We start from the raw sequence: 17,017 nt of genomic DNA, 5'->3' as shown, positions 1-17,017 counted from the left end.
ACTCTGAAAAAATCCACAAGTGTATCTGTTCATACTTCTACTGTGTGAAGACAACTGACTTCTATGCAACCGACTGAACTTTGGAGGTGTGGAAAAACAACCCTGCAGACTGAACACAAGTGAATAGCTTCAATAACTTGTACTCAATGGCTGTTTTGACTGGAAATTAAATAAATGACATACATACTGTACAACTACTTCAAGACAAACCCATGATAAACTAAATGTTCCAGGCCCAGTATCTTGCTCTAGTGTAAGTTTTTGGACCGCCCTCGCATTACTCATAAAGGTGTCTCATCACCAAACTCAATAACCGAGTTCGCACAAAGGGTTTATGGCAGAAAGTGGCACTGACTCTTTTGGGTTGCCCCCGAAAGACAAGCTGATTGGTTTAGCTGTGGAGTGGGTAGCAATAAACACAGCACAACAGGGATAAATTAGGTTAGGGTGATTCAACTGAGTCATTTTCCATAAACCACTGCAGTAAACTTAATTACGGCAGGGTTTACAGTGTCAGCTTGTGCACATAATCACAATTCTAACAATGTCACAACACACAGACTAGAGCTTTAATCTGCCCTAAAACGTTAGTGCAAACCCAAACACAGCCCCAGAGTCTGACATACAGCACATCTGAACCCAACCTGAGCATGACAACTTTTAATTCAAACCTGACCAAAACCAAGTCACCACTGCTGAGTCTGAAACTGAAGTGAGTTGGCCCATGATTACCTAAAGTCATGAAGGAAAATTTCTAATGATAGCGCTTTTTAAAATGACACATACAGATAATAACAGCCATTCACATTATCCAGATCATGGATAAATGAAATAAAAATAATCTGATTTATTAAAATATTCAACTGTATAAAATTAAGTTTACGCAATTTGTCTTGTGACTTATGAGGTTTTATGTACCAAAATAGTCATAATTTATTTTTACATGTACATTTTCCAATCTCTCCTTGTCTTTTACAATCAAACAGGTTGTTTTTGTAACTACACTTTTAAAAACATGATCTGTTTGGCTTGGTATTGTGTCTCATTTACAGAGCAGTCTAGGCTGAAAGTCTCCTTATAACTTCACTGTGAATGGGTGGAGCTAAACTCATGTAGGCTGAAAAACTGGATACACGTAAATGTGTTTATATGACATCACAAAAACAATTTCAAAAATGTTTACATACTACACTGAACTCTTTTATTCCACAAAGGAGGTGTAAATTTGGTTTTACAAGATACAGGCCCTTTAAATTCTGTTTTACCAAATTTATACATTGAGCAGTGCTCTCAGCCCAAAGCTTTCTGGTCTAAACTTTCCATGGTGCTGATATTAGCCTTCATCTATTAAGCCCTACAGCTCTCTTTTTATCTCTCTCTGTTTTTGTGCATATAAAAAAATAAGGTCAAACTAATTAGATATTACATCTTTTTGGCTACATTAAACTGTCCTCTCCAAAACTGATATGCAGAGTTATTTCCAGTATTACTGTGTTATTTCTATTTACCCACAGGCATGGGCTTAGTGTTAAATTCTGTCAACATGAGTGGGTGTGTCATGTGTGGAAAGTAATGAAGCCGGATGTAAGCACAAGCAAACTTGAAATAAACAAAGCAAACTAGTAAAAACACTGAGTATGATACAAAATAACAAACTACAAGGTTTTACATCAAGAACCAAACCAAACCGAACCGAACACAGGGCAGGCACATAATCACTACATGCAACAAAATAAAGTAGACTAAACAGCCATGAACTGAAATTAAGGGCTTGATATAGGCTAGAAAGAATGGGAAACATCTTGGAGAGGAGGAGACAGGAACTACAAACAGGTGGGAATCCTAATAGGGAAGGCATGGAGAAGGGTGGAGCTCAGGAACCAAAACACAAACAAAAGCACATGGCAAAAAGCACATGCCTACAACACAGGGGAAGAAACAGGCACACATTTAGGGGGACATAAAGGAAACTTAGACAGGGTGGCTCCAGCATGTCAGATTAAAAAGTGTTTTAAGATAATGCAAAAGCAAAGAAGAAGAATTAAGAAGAAACACAAAAACAGAGGGAAATGCAGGGGAAATCTTTTAAAAGTGGGGGCTGTGAGAAGCAGAATATGAAACTTGACCCCTGACCCAAACCCGAGACATATTTGGTTGCTGTCAAAAGAAAACTCCTCTCCATTTTTGTTTGTTTTAATTTTTTTTAGTATGACTGTAAAGCACAAGTTGCTCTTTATATTGTGCCAGGTTTTATGATGAAAGTCTCCAAAATTACTAAGATTTCATTTCATTAACTCCCATTCAAAGTCTATGATGTTTTTTTTTTCCTTCTCCTGTAAAGTTATCTTTTTAGAGATAAAAGGTTTCGTCCAGACAGCGACGATTTGGTAAATGACGTCCAAACCCAACCGAATTTGACGTAAGCACTCAGGTCACACCAGGTTTGGAAAAACATTTCAAGCTCTAACACAGACACACAAGCTACCGATATGTTTCCTCTCTTTTCGCTAATTATGACTCCAAAAACTAGTTGCTCTCAACTCCCTGTCATTTCTCCTTTTGATCTGTCAGTTAGCAGGGATTTTTCTCCACTTTGCTGCACTGTCCTGCACTCCATCGCTCCCTTTCGTCTCTTCTTCCCTCCTCTGTTCCTCCGCTCACCCCCTCTTCTCTTCTTTCCACTCTAATGCTGAGGAACACAAGGTTAAGGGCTAAAAAGATGTGGTTTTAGCTCTTAATACTTCAAGACGGGCAAGCACACACAGAAAAGAGACTGCAGATTTTGGTTTTGCCAATTATTGTTCAAGGCTTAGCTACATTGTGTGACTGTGCCTGCAATGCTTGCTGAATGTGTGTGTGTGTGTGTGTGTTTGCATGTGCTCTTGTAAAAGTCTGGCTGCTCTCTCAAGCTCATTCCCATTCTCCTCCAGTGCTTCTCCATCGTGCCCAACACAAGGGGCTCTTTGTGGCTTTTGGTGGGACGCTGTGCTCTGAAGGCCACAGAAGAACCAGGGCTTACGTCTCCTCTCGGAAAAAAAATCCTTTTGGAGCCTTTAGGCTGGTGGATCTGAGGGTCACTCTCCACTTGCCAGCACCAAGACCCAGTAAACACAGGCTCCTGCCCACTTTAGCCGGTCACAGCAGGTATAGGCAGGCATGTGGAAACAGGGGGTGCTGAGGGGACTGACAGGGATTTTGAGTAACATCCTGACATGATAAATTATTAATGCCACTAATTACCTAACTAATTATTTGGTTTTTTTAATAACCATTAATGCATTTCAGATTCAGACCGATTCAGACCATCCATAGCAGAGCACACTGAGGCCAAGCTGCTCACACACTGTACTGCTATGATAGAATCCGTGATTGTAGCTTGAGGTGGGCGACATGGCAGTATTTTATTGTTATCATCGTCACTACTTAAAGAACTGTTTCATTAAAAAGAGAACATCATTATTCACTTTTAATTGGTTTTAGTGTCGAACAGTATGTGAACTACTGAACACAGAGTTATTAATAACAGTTTTAAAATGAGACAGTGTTCACTCTTGGGAAAATCACTGTAATTTAATGTTCAGGTTCCTATAAAATCTGCATCCACACACTGAAAATAATATTATTGAGAGTAATAGATATATTCTAATGAAGCTTACTTTTATCCACCCATAACCAAATGCATTGTTTTTTTAAATAGACTCTTTCTTTAGGGTCAACTAAAAACACTAACATTTTGAAAATCTGCAGTAGCCATGCAATGTTTAAGCTTTGATTCTGATGTTGCATTTTCATTACAGTGAAGCTGTTGGCCACTTAGGGGCATCATTAAAATGCAAGCAGATTTAGATGTAGGCTAGTTCAGAGCCGCAAAGCAGCCTAATGTTTTTTGTTAATTTAAAAATTCCCACTACCGTGATCATCTCCTACAGTACTTTTGTTCAACCATTGCAATTATCTCCTGCTCAGTATGCGTTCATGTATTGAATCTTCAACTGCACAATGGCCATTACACAAGAGGGTACTGCACCACATAGCAACCATCTGACTGGCCGTAGGTCAGCTCAGCACATTTGTCCAGAGCATGAGAAAAAGTATAGAAAGAGCTGTGCAGAAAGTGTGCATCAGCGGTTTCAGTCTCTCATCTCATAATAGCAATTATGATATGTTCTGTTTCATGTAAAACTATACAAAGTTTTGCATTTTGTCACTGTCTGCATTATGTAAAAGGGTCATTGAAATGATGTGCATTTTTGGTGTCCAAGTCCATTATTTTCCCAAAAAATAATTTAATAAATACATTAAATGTGTCAAATTAGTCTACAATACAGAAAATGAACATTGAGTGTCTAAGAGACAGTTGTGTTCTTTCCCACCAAAATAAGTTCTTTCCCACCAAAACATTCTACAGGGCTGCTATTTTACTCCAACTACAAGAACAGTGTTTGTGAAATGATAATGCAAACTGCACACGTCTATTTTGGCAGCATCACCGCATGTTTTGTGCTGTGTTTTCTAACTCATTGTCCATTATTTTCCAAAAAAAAATATTTAATAAATACATAACACATATCAAATTATTTAACCATATCTATTTTACATGAAACAATTTTCAATGCATCAATATAAAATTTACTTTAGTTTCTTTTTGCCTTTAAAAATCTAAAAATGTAGTGCAAATGTCCAACCATATATGGTGAATAAATAAACGATCAAAAATGTGTTTATAAAATTGTATAATTTAGTTATATAATCAGAAAATGATTTGGCATGATTTTATGTTTGAAAGCTTTAAAATAAAAACCATATTGCAAAATAAGGCAACTTTAAAAGTACTGAACTGACTGAAAAACTTGTTTCCAAGTTGTTACCTCCTCAAATGTCAGAAGGCACAGCTATAAACAAAGTACTTTTAGTTTGACATGGTTTTACAAAAGTGGGGCCAGGGTTTTGCATCATAAAGATGACCCCAAGTGACCTTCATGGTGCAATGCCAAGGACAGTAGCACTTTCAAAAATTTTGGAAAACGTGATTTTGAGTCATGGTTAAAATGGTTCAGTGTACCATGTCAGGTGGTCTGACCTCAGGAGAACCATGAAAATGTGTAGTTATTATAATAAAAGTTATTATTTTGAAAAAAACAATGTAAGTATAAACTTAAGTTCATGGACAAAGGTTTCTACGAGTGTCTAAGTAGAAACCTATTTAATTTGAAATTAGTCTGAAAAGTCAGTTGGCAGAACCAGTAAGTCAAATGGTGCAACCAGACCAGTACAGTTTTAATAAATGAAATAGGCAATTAAAAGCTTTCACGACACCAACAATTAAGATATAACATGCACAGTTTTAAAAAAGTAACAAAAACATTTTAATTGTCATGTTGAAAATCTTGTCATTGACCCATATGCTATTAAAAAAATAGCCTCATGATGCCTCAATATATGCATTTACTTATTTCTTTTCTTAATGCATTCACTTTTTATACCCATTTACAACCAATTCACATTTTGTTGGCTGCAGCATAATATGACTAAAATCTAACAACTGTGGAAAATGCCTGCAGTCACTTTAAATAATTGCAGTCGTCTATATATATATATATATATATATATATATATATATATATACACACATATAGGCTCCTCACTACTTATATTTATCTTAGAACCTATGCTAGAACATATGTAGTTTAAATTACAAGTAAACTGTACATTTAGTCAGGAAGGTCCAAGCTTTTGACTGGTACAGTATTGCTGTTACATATCCATTTATCCTAGTCCTAAAACAGACAGCATGCTGCATTTATATATTTCACGCCTGTCCAACCAAGCATCTGCTAATATCCACCTAGACTTATTCCCTAATTGGTAAACTACTGCCCAGAAAGGCTGCTTCCAGAAACCTCACTGCTCAGATCAAAGGACCTTCAAGGTATGCATTACAGTATAGAACATAATAACACCATTTAGAAACTGATGAAAGAAGACATGCTCAGAGGACACATTCACAATATTCAAACTTGAAATCTTCCACTTCACACAATTCATTAAACACAAGACTTTAAAGATGTTATGATGTAGCCTTGAAGGGATAGTAAGGCTTTGAACGCACAAGAAGGCGCCAACAAACACTGCAGTTAACATGCTTCTGCAGCGCCTCCACAAATACACACACCGGCACACACTCAATAATGACACTTTCCTCTCCTCGTTAACTGTGAGAATGAGCTTTCAAAGAGTTTGGCCCTACAATTAACACCGGTGTTAATAGCAGTGATGTGTTATGCCATGCTGGTGAGTCCTGGACACACTTTAACTATCATATCAATAACAGCAACACCGAATCTCTCGCACTTCAAAACAAAGACATTGCCAAGTAAGCTGTTTACACAGAACAAAGGCCACTCTGCATAATCTCTTCCAAGAAATGAAATATTTTTTCCAATTACAATTTGGTGCATTGTGATCAAACACTGACATAAATTCCTAATCTATGTTAATGTATATGGCATGTAAATTTGATTCTGATATTGATTTTGATAAACTCTCAACAGAGCAATAACTCTATTGTCTATAATTATATTACGGAAGCCAAGACTTAATTAGATTTAGTAACATGTCCCTTTATGTATGGCATCCATGAAAGCCTTAAAGCTGGATATGAAAACAGTCACTAAGTGTGTTTTTCCACTGTACAAAATCAGAACATGGAACTGTGCTTCCTCCATTGGTCATTGGTCCAGTACCAAGGGTACCTGCAGGACCTAATGGCACTCAAGGGCTGTACTCTGTCTTTGGTAACACTTGCAGCTGAAGCCAATGTCAATTTAGCTAATGTTTTACTCTTGTAGGTGAGGATAAAATCACCAATTACTATATGTTCACCAGAACGTAAATCAGTATGGTATATTGATGTGTTGATTGCTATTTTAGAATTATTGCTTTGTAAATAGTTTGCTAAGGCAAGATATAAGCTATTTATGAAGCTACAACTATTAGCATTTATACTAACCTCCACTAACCTTTTTATACTCATGTTTTCACTTGTCAGAGAAATATCTAAGCTTCGCTTGACTCTATACGAGTGTGTGAATGTAGACATTTGTGTGAGTGTGTATATTATTTTGTTTCGGCCAATATGTTAAGCTAACTAGCAAGCAACGTAGCTACTTAGCTACATCAGACACCTTGGAGTGGCATAAAATTACCCAAAAGACTATGTTACATTGTATTTTGAAAGGCACTTAAACCTGTTAACTTAATTGTGGATTATAACAGTTCCAGCTTTCCCAAGCAGATGAACAAGGAACTAGAACTAGAACCCTAAGTTCATTGATTCCCATTCTAGTTTTGAATGTGCAGTGGAAAACACCCTAAGTTGGCCTGTTTAGCGTAGCCTTAACTCCTCTTACATGTTGATAAAACTTGATTCTGATTCTGCTCAAGACAAACTCTCAAAAGTCTCAGCAGGTATTCTGTTGGCCCTTATTGTAAAAGAAAGACAGCCTTACCTGGATAGAGAGCAAGCAATTGATACAGAGAATGAGGGTTTATGGGTAAAAGGGTGTATTGGGGGGTTTCTGAACCAAGTCCATCCCTACTGTAGAGGCATGCTGCATTTCCACCACTCAATCACCTACTGTCTCGCTGGCCAGGGTGCCTGGGTCAAAGACGGGCCGTCTCCCCACACAACCAACCAGTGTGTATTTGTGTATTTAGACATATGTGTATGTGTGTGTGCGCGCATGTTTTTGGACATTTTCAGGACAACAATTTCTGAAAACCAGATGAAAAAAGAGCTGTAACCTACAAAGTCAGGATCACCAAAATGGTCCTGACCTTGTAAGTGCTTTTTTTAACAACAGCTCCAGGCTTCATTTGTTTCTCACTGAAAGAGCATGGGTTATGCCAATGGGTTTACCAATCCGAACTCCTTTTTGGACTTTGACATGGATTTGTTTGTAAAAAACATAATAAATTAGAATAAATGCAAACCTTAATGTAGAGAAAAGAAAAAATAATTCCTGACTTCAATCTTGTTCATTGAGATGTACTCCTGATTTAACTTAGTGAAGAACTGATTTATCAAACTAGGCATTGGATAGAAACTGCAAATAACATGAAGCTGCCACGAGAAGAGGTTTTAAAATTAAACAAACACATTGATATATGTAAAATCACCACCTTTTATATTAATGCCGTTTGTATTTTCCCAGATAAAAAGCTTTTTACATCTAATTTTCTCTGTAATTTACACTGTACTGTATAAACAAATAATCAATACACTGTTAGATTCTTAGATTATTATTTGTATTTACAGTTATTTATTATTTATCTGTATTTACAGTTACCATCCAATACTTAGTTTGTCTAATCAGTCCTTTATTAAATTAAATGAACTGTGCTGCTGAAAGAATTGAACTAATCCATATGATGGCTGGAGACCACCGAGAAGTCAGGAACCAAACCTGTATTCTTCTAACTGTATTCTTCTAACCAAGATTTTGACAACTGTACTAAAAATAAAACAGAACAAAAAAATCTTGATAAATTTGACTGTATTTATGCTTCTTTGCATAGTATTTTTTACATGAAATGAACAGACAAACCATTTTAAACTATTTTCGTAGCTGCCTAAGACCTCTAACAATGCTGTATGTACAATGTTACTGAGTTGGACTGAGTAACTTCACATGGTATAGGTGCCTGTGTGTTGTGTCTGTCATATATATATACGTGTGGGTGTGTGTGTGTGGGTGTGTGTGTGTGTGTGTGCGTCTGTGTATGTGTGCATTAACATGGAAATAGGAGGGGAAAAAACTGAAAAAATGAGATAGAGATCGTGTGTGTGTGTGTGTGTGTGTGTGTGTGTGTGTCCCTGGCTGAGTAAATGTGAGGGAAATGTGAGGGTAATGAGGTGTCTGATGTGTTTTGATCAAAATCTCACAGTTTGCAGATTACAGCTTCCCTTTCCCCGCATCCGTATTCCTCACATTTAGAGTTTTCATAGCATTTTCATTTCTCTTTAAAAACATCCCTGCTCTCTCTCTCTCTCTCTCTCTCTCTCTCTCTCTCTCTTTCTCTCTCTCTTTCTCTCTCTCTCTCTCTCTCTCTCTCTCTCCTCTCTCTCTCCCTCCTCTACCTTTCTCTCTCTCTGTCATTCTCCATTCTCCATCTGCTTTGATGTTAACTGAAACTGCCTGTCTCTGTGCGCGTGCAGAAGACCGGGGTTAAACGCTTGTACCCAGACTGCTGAAAGAGAGCTAAGCCAATCGCAAAGCGAGGCTTCAGTGCTGAGTAGAAACAAAAAAGCACTTTCAAAAAACTCCCACTTGTATTTGCTGTTTGATGTTAATATCAGAATTTTGTTTTTATTTTTACTATGTTTACTTCTCAACCCAAAAGCTAACACACCACTTTACAAAGGCTCGAATGTTGGAGTTTTAGTATTGGCTAGAAAAGGATAAGTAGCCTAATTAGTTACAGTAGTCTTAAACAATAGCAGGTCTGTAACTATCAAACATTTTTACATTTCAAAAATCTGATTACTATTTTTTTGAATATTTTATTTTTTTTATTTGAATATTCTATAAGACTAAAAGCTTGAATTGTTTGAATTGTTATTTTTCTATTTGATAGACAGAGAGATATTTGATATTATTATCATTATTATTAGTAGTAGTAGTAGTAGTAGTAGTAGTAATAATGGTAGTTTGCCGTTTGTATGATAGAATTGAGGCACGTCTGTGCTAATGGAAGCACTGAACAGGTTACTGATGCTGTTTGAACGTGTCAGTGGTGAGCTACAGAGGAGAGCATAGAATATAAAAATTTTGGTAACACTCTCTATGAAGCCATGTTCATAAGCAATTATAAGTGCACTTATAACTCCATGTAAAACATGATAACAATGGGCCTCATCCACCAATCGTTCTTAAGAAGAAATTTCTTCTACCCAATGATGTAGTTTTCAGAAAAATTCCGACATTCCCCAGGGTTTTCCTAATTGGGATTTGTTCTAGTAAGAACAGAATCTACACAAACTCAAGAGCACAAAGTTGTGAACAATTCTGTGGTTTAAGACCACATCATGAATCTGACAGACTTTTCTTAGAACCTTTCTCAAGAACAAATATAAGAAAACAATTGAGGCCCATTGCTGTGTAAGAATTTTTATAAACTGTAATTATGCTTTATAAGGCTTTAATAATGAAGTATAATAAATTGTTTGTTGACTTATTTGTAGTAACACATAGTAAGACAAGTGTAACTGTTCATTATAACGTTTTTTAAATGGATAATGACTTCTGCATAGTTATAAAGCAATTATAATACATATTAGTGATTATAAAAACAATATAAACATTTAAAATGCCACAACTGAAAGCTTGAACTAAAGTGATAGTTTGTTTGTCTTTGTTATAAATAAATTATGAGGTGCTATAAACTTTATTTCCAAAACTAAACCAATTACAAAAGATTACATCATCTAGAAGATGAAGAATATTTAAATCCTTCATTTCGTCAAGCTTGTAGTTTCAGCGTTGCTCCAAAACTGTTTTGCTGCATCTTGCGGCAACGCTGCTTGCTTATTTCTGGTATCGCGGTCTGTTCTGCACATGTGCAGACTGAGAAATCCGAAAGAATTACTGAGCTAAAATCCAGCCTCTTTATCAGATTTCTTAATCAGATTTCTAGACCTTACTCTGATCTAAGAAATCAGAGTATGCTGTTTACATGACCATTTGAATAATCAGATGATTGCAGAAATGCGATTTTGATCAGATAACTGAATGCATGTAAACGCACTTAATGACAAAACTCAGCTGGCTAATTTGCAAGCTTTCATTTCGGTTATCCGAAAGGCTTTCCCTTCGTTAAATATTTTAATCACTGAATTTATTGAATTTTATTTGTTGCAGTAATAAATGATGCAGGGTGGTAGTTGCATGTAAAGGTTTGTACATCCCTGGTCAAATGACACATTTTGTTGGTCTTTTACAGGGAACAAACATACTTAAATATGTAATTTTTCTGACAATTTTCTTCACTGTGTAATTTCTTTTTATTTGGAGAAGAAAACATAAAATATAAAATGTACCACATTATTTCCTAATATGTTAAATTCAGCAAATAAACATCATTTTACATTAAAATATGCAGAAATGCATACTCTGTAGAGGATGTGTTCACATATTTTGACTAAAAAACATTAATTTTAGGCTATTAAAGAATATATCAATTAAAGACAAAAAGCCTGAGACAGGGACAGAGTGACAGTGTGGCAAAACAGGAAGGCGGGGATGGGGGGGTTGAGATTGTTCCTTCCCATGGCCATGAAGTATAATTTATTCATTTTAATAACAATCATTTTATGAGATAATCCAATTGCATAATGAAGGGGAAGGTCAAAGGAAAATAAGTAAAAAATAGGAGTTTCCAAAACTGGCATTCAAAAATGAAAAATAAAAAATAATTTAAAACATAAATAAGCTGCTGATGTTCTCTGAACAATGGATTGACCTCCCCAGAGTCCAGACCCTAAACATCACTGAATGTGTTTTATTACTTGGATTTTGAGAACCAATAAATAAAATCAACTTCTAAGACTGAACTGTGATGGTGTGGAAAAATATCCCTGCAGATTTCTTAAAAACTGAAAGTGAGTCTCATGAAATGAATGGAAGCTGTAATAACGACAAGGATGAAAAATACTGAAAAATGTGATATTATATTTAGTTGAGGCTTCTGTGTAATTTTCTATTTAATGCATGTTTTGTGCTTTTTACCAAGGCTGAAAAAGGATGACTTAATTGACATTTTGAATTAAATAAATGAAAGGTAGTCTCTGAGTTTTACTCAGTAGTGTATACTGGCATTTCTTTTTTACTTCTGAAAGTGTATTACACCCCTACTCTCCACGCATTGCTTTCTCCCTTTCCTCACAACTGATCCTCTCTATCTGTTCCTCTGTTCTTTTACAGTCCCTGTTTGTTCTTTCATATTCTTTCCCTCTTTCTTCTGCCTTCTTACTCCCTTACTGTCCACACAGCTGCCTCTCCTCTCTCTTTCTCTCTCTAAATAATAGGGCTTGGTGGAGAGAGAGACTGAAGGAGGGCAGTGGTGTATGTATGTGTGTGTGTGTTGGCTTGTCCGTGCCGTGCCTTGCTGCTTTGCCCTGGCTGACTCTAATTGCCGGCGCTGTGGTGCCAGAGTCACCCGGGGAGCCAAGTGGAGCCGGCAGGGGAAAATTGAACAAGCGTCACCCGTCAGGAGTGTTTACTTTCACAGCCGCTGTCAGCCCGCTCCTGTTTATCCGCTCCACAATTACCAGCCGCCCCTGGGGAGCCCGCAGGACGAGGGGGCTCAGTGTCCCATAGCTCAGATTGTGGGTGTACAGATCAAGGGGGAGGGGCGATGATCAAAACTGTCTGTGGGTTGTTATGATGTAATATAACAGGGGCATGTGGCCCTACCAGCTACCTCAGAGAAAAGCTTGCAGGAGGGTCTGTCCAGAAGAGTGACCAGATTATTAGGAAATGTCATATTAATCTGAGACTAAAAGTCACAGTTAAGCAACACATTTGCAAGGATTTTGTTACGTTGATAAAGTAAAATTTGGACTGTAAGTTGAAAGTCAGAATATTTTGTGAAGTTTTTAAAGAATGTGCAGTGTAAGTATAAACATCTATGTCATGTCTATGTGTAAACTGTAAACTTTACAGTGGAGTTTGTATGGAACGTTTAACATAAGAGTAAAGTATTAGTTCATCTTTGCGTGTGCACAATCAGAAGGATGTGTAGAGTAACTGTAATGTAAAGTCTGTAAAGAGCGTATAGTGCAAGTGTAAAGTTCCAGGTCGTGTCCATTTGTACTCTCAGAATGGCATGTAGCGTAGCTGTAAAGCTGTCTGTGTAAACGGTAAGTTTAAGGTCATGTCTATGTGTGCATCAGAAAGACATGTAATGTTACTGTAAAGTTTAAGGTGCTTTCTGTGTAACTGTAAAGCTTTCTGTGTAAACATAAAGTTTACGGTCATGCCCACACGTGCATCAGAAGGACATATAGTTTTACTGTAAATTTTAAGGCTCTGTGTGTTGAGTTTGAAAGACATTCAGCATACGTATAAAGTTTTAAATCATGTTTGTGTGTCCACCATCAAAAGGAAGCATAGGGTACCTGTAAAGTTTAAGGTGCTGTCTGCATGTGAAGTCTGTAAAGAACTTGTAGTGTAAGTGTAATTTTTTTTTGTGCACTCCCAGAATGAGGTGTAGTGTACTGTAAACTTTGAGGCACTATTTATGTACACATTTTGTAAAGGTAGTGTAGATGACTTGTAGTGTAAGTGTAAAGTTCTAGGTTTACGTATGTGTGCACACTCAGAAGGACATGTACTGTAAAAACAATTTTCTTAGGATGTGTCTGTGTGTGCAATCTTACCATGCTTACCAGCTGTAAAGTTTCCATGTGTAAAGGGAGTGTAAAGTTTGCTGACTGTGATGTTAGTTTCTACAACTGGATGGTTGTGCAGGGTTCAGGGCTGTCGTCTCTGACCTGACCCCTGGCTCAGTGGGACAGTAGGTCAGAGGTGATGGGCAGCATGGCAGAATGCCCCTCATTCTCTCTCTCACACACACACACACACACACACACACACACACTTATACACACACACACAACGGGGCAACTCTGCCTGAATTAACACTAACACACACACATGGGATCCTCCAACTTCACTCACCCTACTTTCCAGGAGTGTCTCACCTACTATCTATCTGTCAGTCAAGCCACACTGACAAATTAATGGTAGGATCATGACATACAACTCACAGTCCCCATTCCTACCCATCCTACACTAGAACAAAAGTACACTCCTGGAAAGCTCATTCCATTCCCCTCTCTCTTTCTGCCTTGAGGACTGATGGAATGATGGGTTGAGGCTGAGAAGTGGATAGCTTGTGGGCCCTAACACTTACATTGCACATCTACCCGGATGGACTTGATGGCAGCCACCCCGACCCCATTCTCAGCCTTGCAGTAGTAGCGGCCACCCTGCACCCTCTGGATGTTGGTGATTCGCAGTGTCTCATTGAAGATGGGTGTGTCCTGGAACTTGTCTGATGCGCTGCCTGCTGTCTTAGTCCACCGCACCTGCAAGTGGAAAAAATAAAAGAGTCAAATTAATACTGAGCTGGTGCCACCAAACATATGGCGGTCTCACTGAATGGAAATGCACAGGTGTACAGTATTACCATCAAGCAATACTTGAGCTTATGCCAGTAATGACAAGAAAATATATGATGTTTATAAATGACACTGCTTTACATAAGTGGCCTTAAAGTTCCATTTCGCTGTTGTCGGAAGATCGGAAGAGAACCTTGTATCTCCAAAATGATAACTTTACAGGAGAATAAAAAACATACTTTACTTTTAACGCAAGTCAATAGAACCACAATTTTTCCCAGGTCATTTTATGACATTTCTTTTGGTCCATTCATCATGAAATTTACAACCAATGTAAAGGGCAACAGGCACTTTCAAATTATGTCAAAAACTGAAAAACAACAAGAATGGAGATATGAGGCATCATTCCCAAAAAATGGAATATATACAGAAGAGGTCTAGTTAAGAACATATTACTGATACTTTATCAGTACGCCATACAATGTCAGGTACCACATAAACAAGTCTAATTGAGATTCCTTAACAACTCAACATGATCCAAGTCCAAGTTGTGATCACTTAGCCATGCAGTTTACACAGTGCTAAACTGGTGGCTGTAAGCATTACTGACTGTAGTAACCTCATACTTCCAGTGCCAAACTAAAGAAGTACAGAAGCAACCTTTGGCAACTAAATGTTGTGGCTGATCAGCTACATTTGGAGATGAAAACTGTGTAAATGTGATTTTTGGCCAAAGCATCACTTTGAGATTGTGTCAAGTGTGTGGTTCAGGCCAAAGTTGAGTCTACGTTACATGATTTTTTTCCCAGTTTTAACCCCGATAAGCCCCTTGCGACAAATTTTCACAATCTAAAGCAATTTTCCAGGTCAGGAGCTTGATCGGAAGCAACCGACGGCACAGATGATCTGGTAGATCTGGAGGACAAACGAGTGAATCGTTAGCCTTCTGATAGAATTTTGAAGTGAGTGGAGACCCTTCAGTATTATCAAACGTTTGATATTTACGACTCAAAATGTTCACGAGTCCTGTTGTGTGAGAAGGTCAGAGATTTACTCAATGAGTTAATCAAACAACAGCCAAACAGAGAGCTAGAAGAGTGGAGAAACAGGCGAAGAGACGTGCATCCACACCGCCTGAACAGCGGAGTGCAGAGACAGAGAAGCTGCGTGTAAAACACAGGCAAATAAGAGTCGATATCATGTTTATAATGTTTGAATCCAGAGGTCAAATCACGCTCCCTACATATTCAAGACAGCTGCTAGTTAGTAGTGAAATATTTATCCAACTCGTACTGTTATATCAGTGCTTCTCAACCCCATTTTAATCCTCAGTTTGCGCTTTCGCTCTGCATAAGAGCACAAACAGGTCCGGTCCAGTAAGTTTAGCTTTGTTTGTGTCTCTGAGGAGATCTAGGATTTTGAGTTTTTATTCGTAGCTAAAACTCATTATGTGTGTTACACTCTCTCTTTGCCTTGTCGTCTGGTGTGAGCTCCCACATGATAAAAAGACAAGAAATTCTGTGACAAACTGACATTAAGTTTCTGATGCTCTCCGTTTTAGAAATCGTTTTAGGAAAAGTTTTAGAAAAAGGATTTTAAAAGGCGTATAGTGTACGCCCAGCCTAAGACAAACCCTAAGATCCAACGTACAGTCAAGGGTACAGTCACCTTAACATAACCACCAGGACGACTTGAAAGTAATCGATTTAGCCTCTATCCAGTCTAACCTTCTAGGTTCATTGTGAGATGTCACATTCCCTCTGATGCATTAAATCTCTTCAGAACTATTGTTTTAGTCACATCTTTAACTACATAAAAGTGCAGCAAACAGCACAAAAGAAAAGCCTTTGTAATCTCCCCCGACCTCTAGCCATGATTAAAGCTCCCCCTGTTACAGCCAGGGTCACCCCTGAAAGAGAGGCGCACGGGCGCACATGCAGCTTTTGGAGTTTGGCAGGGCTGGGATAGCGGGAAGGTTAGGACGTACACGCATAGGATTATGGGATTAGATAACCTGTACAAACGAGAGGCTTTGTGTTTATTCAGGCTTGTTTGCTCGAGGATTTGGGACACAGCTGTTCTCCATTGATCAGATAGAGAAGGTGAGAAATTAACAGAGAGAACGCGAGAGAGAGCAAGCGAGCGAGGAAGCGAGTGAGAGAGAGAGAGAGAGAGAGAGAGAGAGAGAGAACACCCACTGTGGAGAGAAAGTTTAGTTAAAAAGGGCTGCACGCTAGGAGATGCCATTGCTTTCACGGGCAAATTTTTCAAAGGACAGAAAAAGTGCAGTGTTGCAGAAAAAGGGCACAAACAGTGGCACATACTTTGTTTGAACTGGGGAAAAAAAAGTTATTTGAGGAAACCAGTCAGACGTCCTCAGCTTTGTGAGACATTCTTCATTAGATATTGTTGACAAATGCGCTACATCAGCTGGAGTGGAGCGTGATGATAACAGATACTTACAATCATCCTCTAATCAATCTTTCCAAACTATCCTCCAGGTTGCCTTCATTGTCTGCGCCGTGGTTTGTTGTGACGGTGACAGAGTATGCCCATTTTGTTTTGGATACCTTGCAGAAGGCTAGACTACTGTTCATCATCCTGTTGATTCGTCAGGACGGTTAGCGCCAGCGGTAGCCGATATCAGACAGATGGCTGTGGATAGGCTATCATTAAAGCGTATAGCTAGAAGCCAGCGCTAGCCAAGAAATGAGAAGTCACAGCACTGTGAGGGGCTGCATAGGTCCCTGTGCAGCAGCGTCTAAGGCAGAAGAAAATGAGAAGAGAGAGGAAGACTGATGTGGGAAGACAGAAAGAGACAGTGGCGCTAGAGAG

The 17,017-nt window shown here is 38.2% G+C and overlaps 1 protein-coding gene across 1 annotated transcript in view; it reads right to left on the bottom strand.

Annotated features, from left to right (window-relative positions):
* The window catches only part of LOC118811099 (MAM domain-containing glycosylphosphatidylinositol anchor protein 1), a 323,781-nt gene that overhangs the window by 197,801 nt on the left and 108,963 nt on the right, over positions 1-17,017 (bottom strand). Inside the window, exon 4 of the mRNA XM_036575308.1 lies at positions 13,975-14,149. Coding sequence (XP_036431201.1) covers positions 13,975-14,149 — 175 coding nt within the window. The remainder of the gene's footprint in view (positions 1-13,974; positions 14,150-17,017) is intronic.

Source organism: Colossoma macropomum, unplaced genomic scaffold, assembly GCF_904425465.1.
Source record: "Colossoma macropomum unplaced genomic scaffold, Colossoma_macropomum, whole genome shotgun sequence".
Lineage (NCBI taxonomy): Eukaryota > Metazoa > Chordata > Actinopteri > Characiformes > Serrasalmidae > Colossoma > Colossoma macropomum.
Note: the sequence above shows the minus strand (reverse complement) of the source record. Positions and strands in the feature narration are given on the sequence as shown.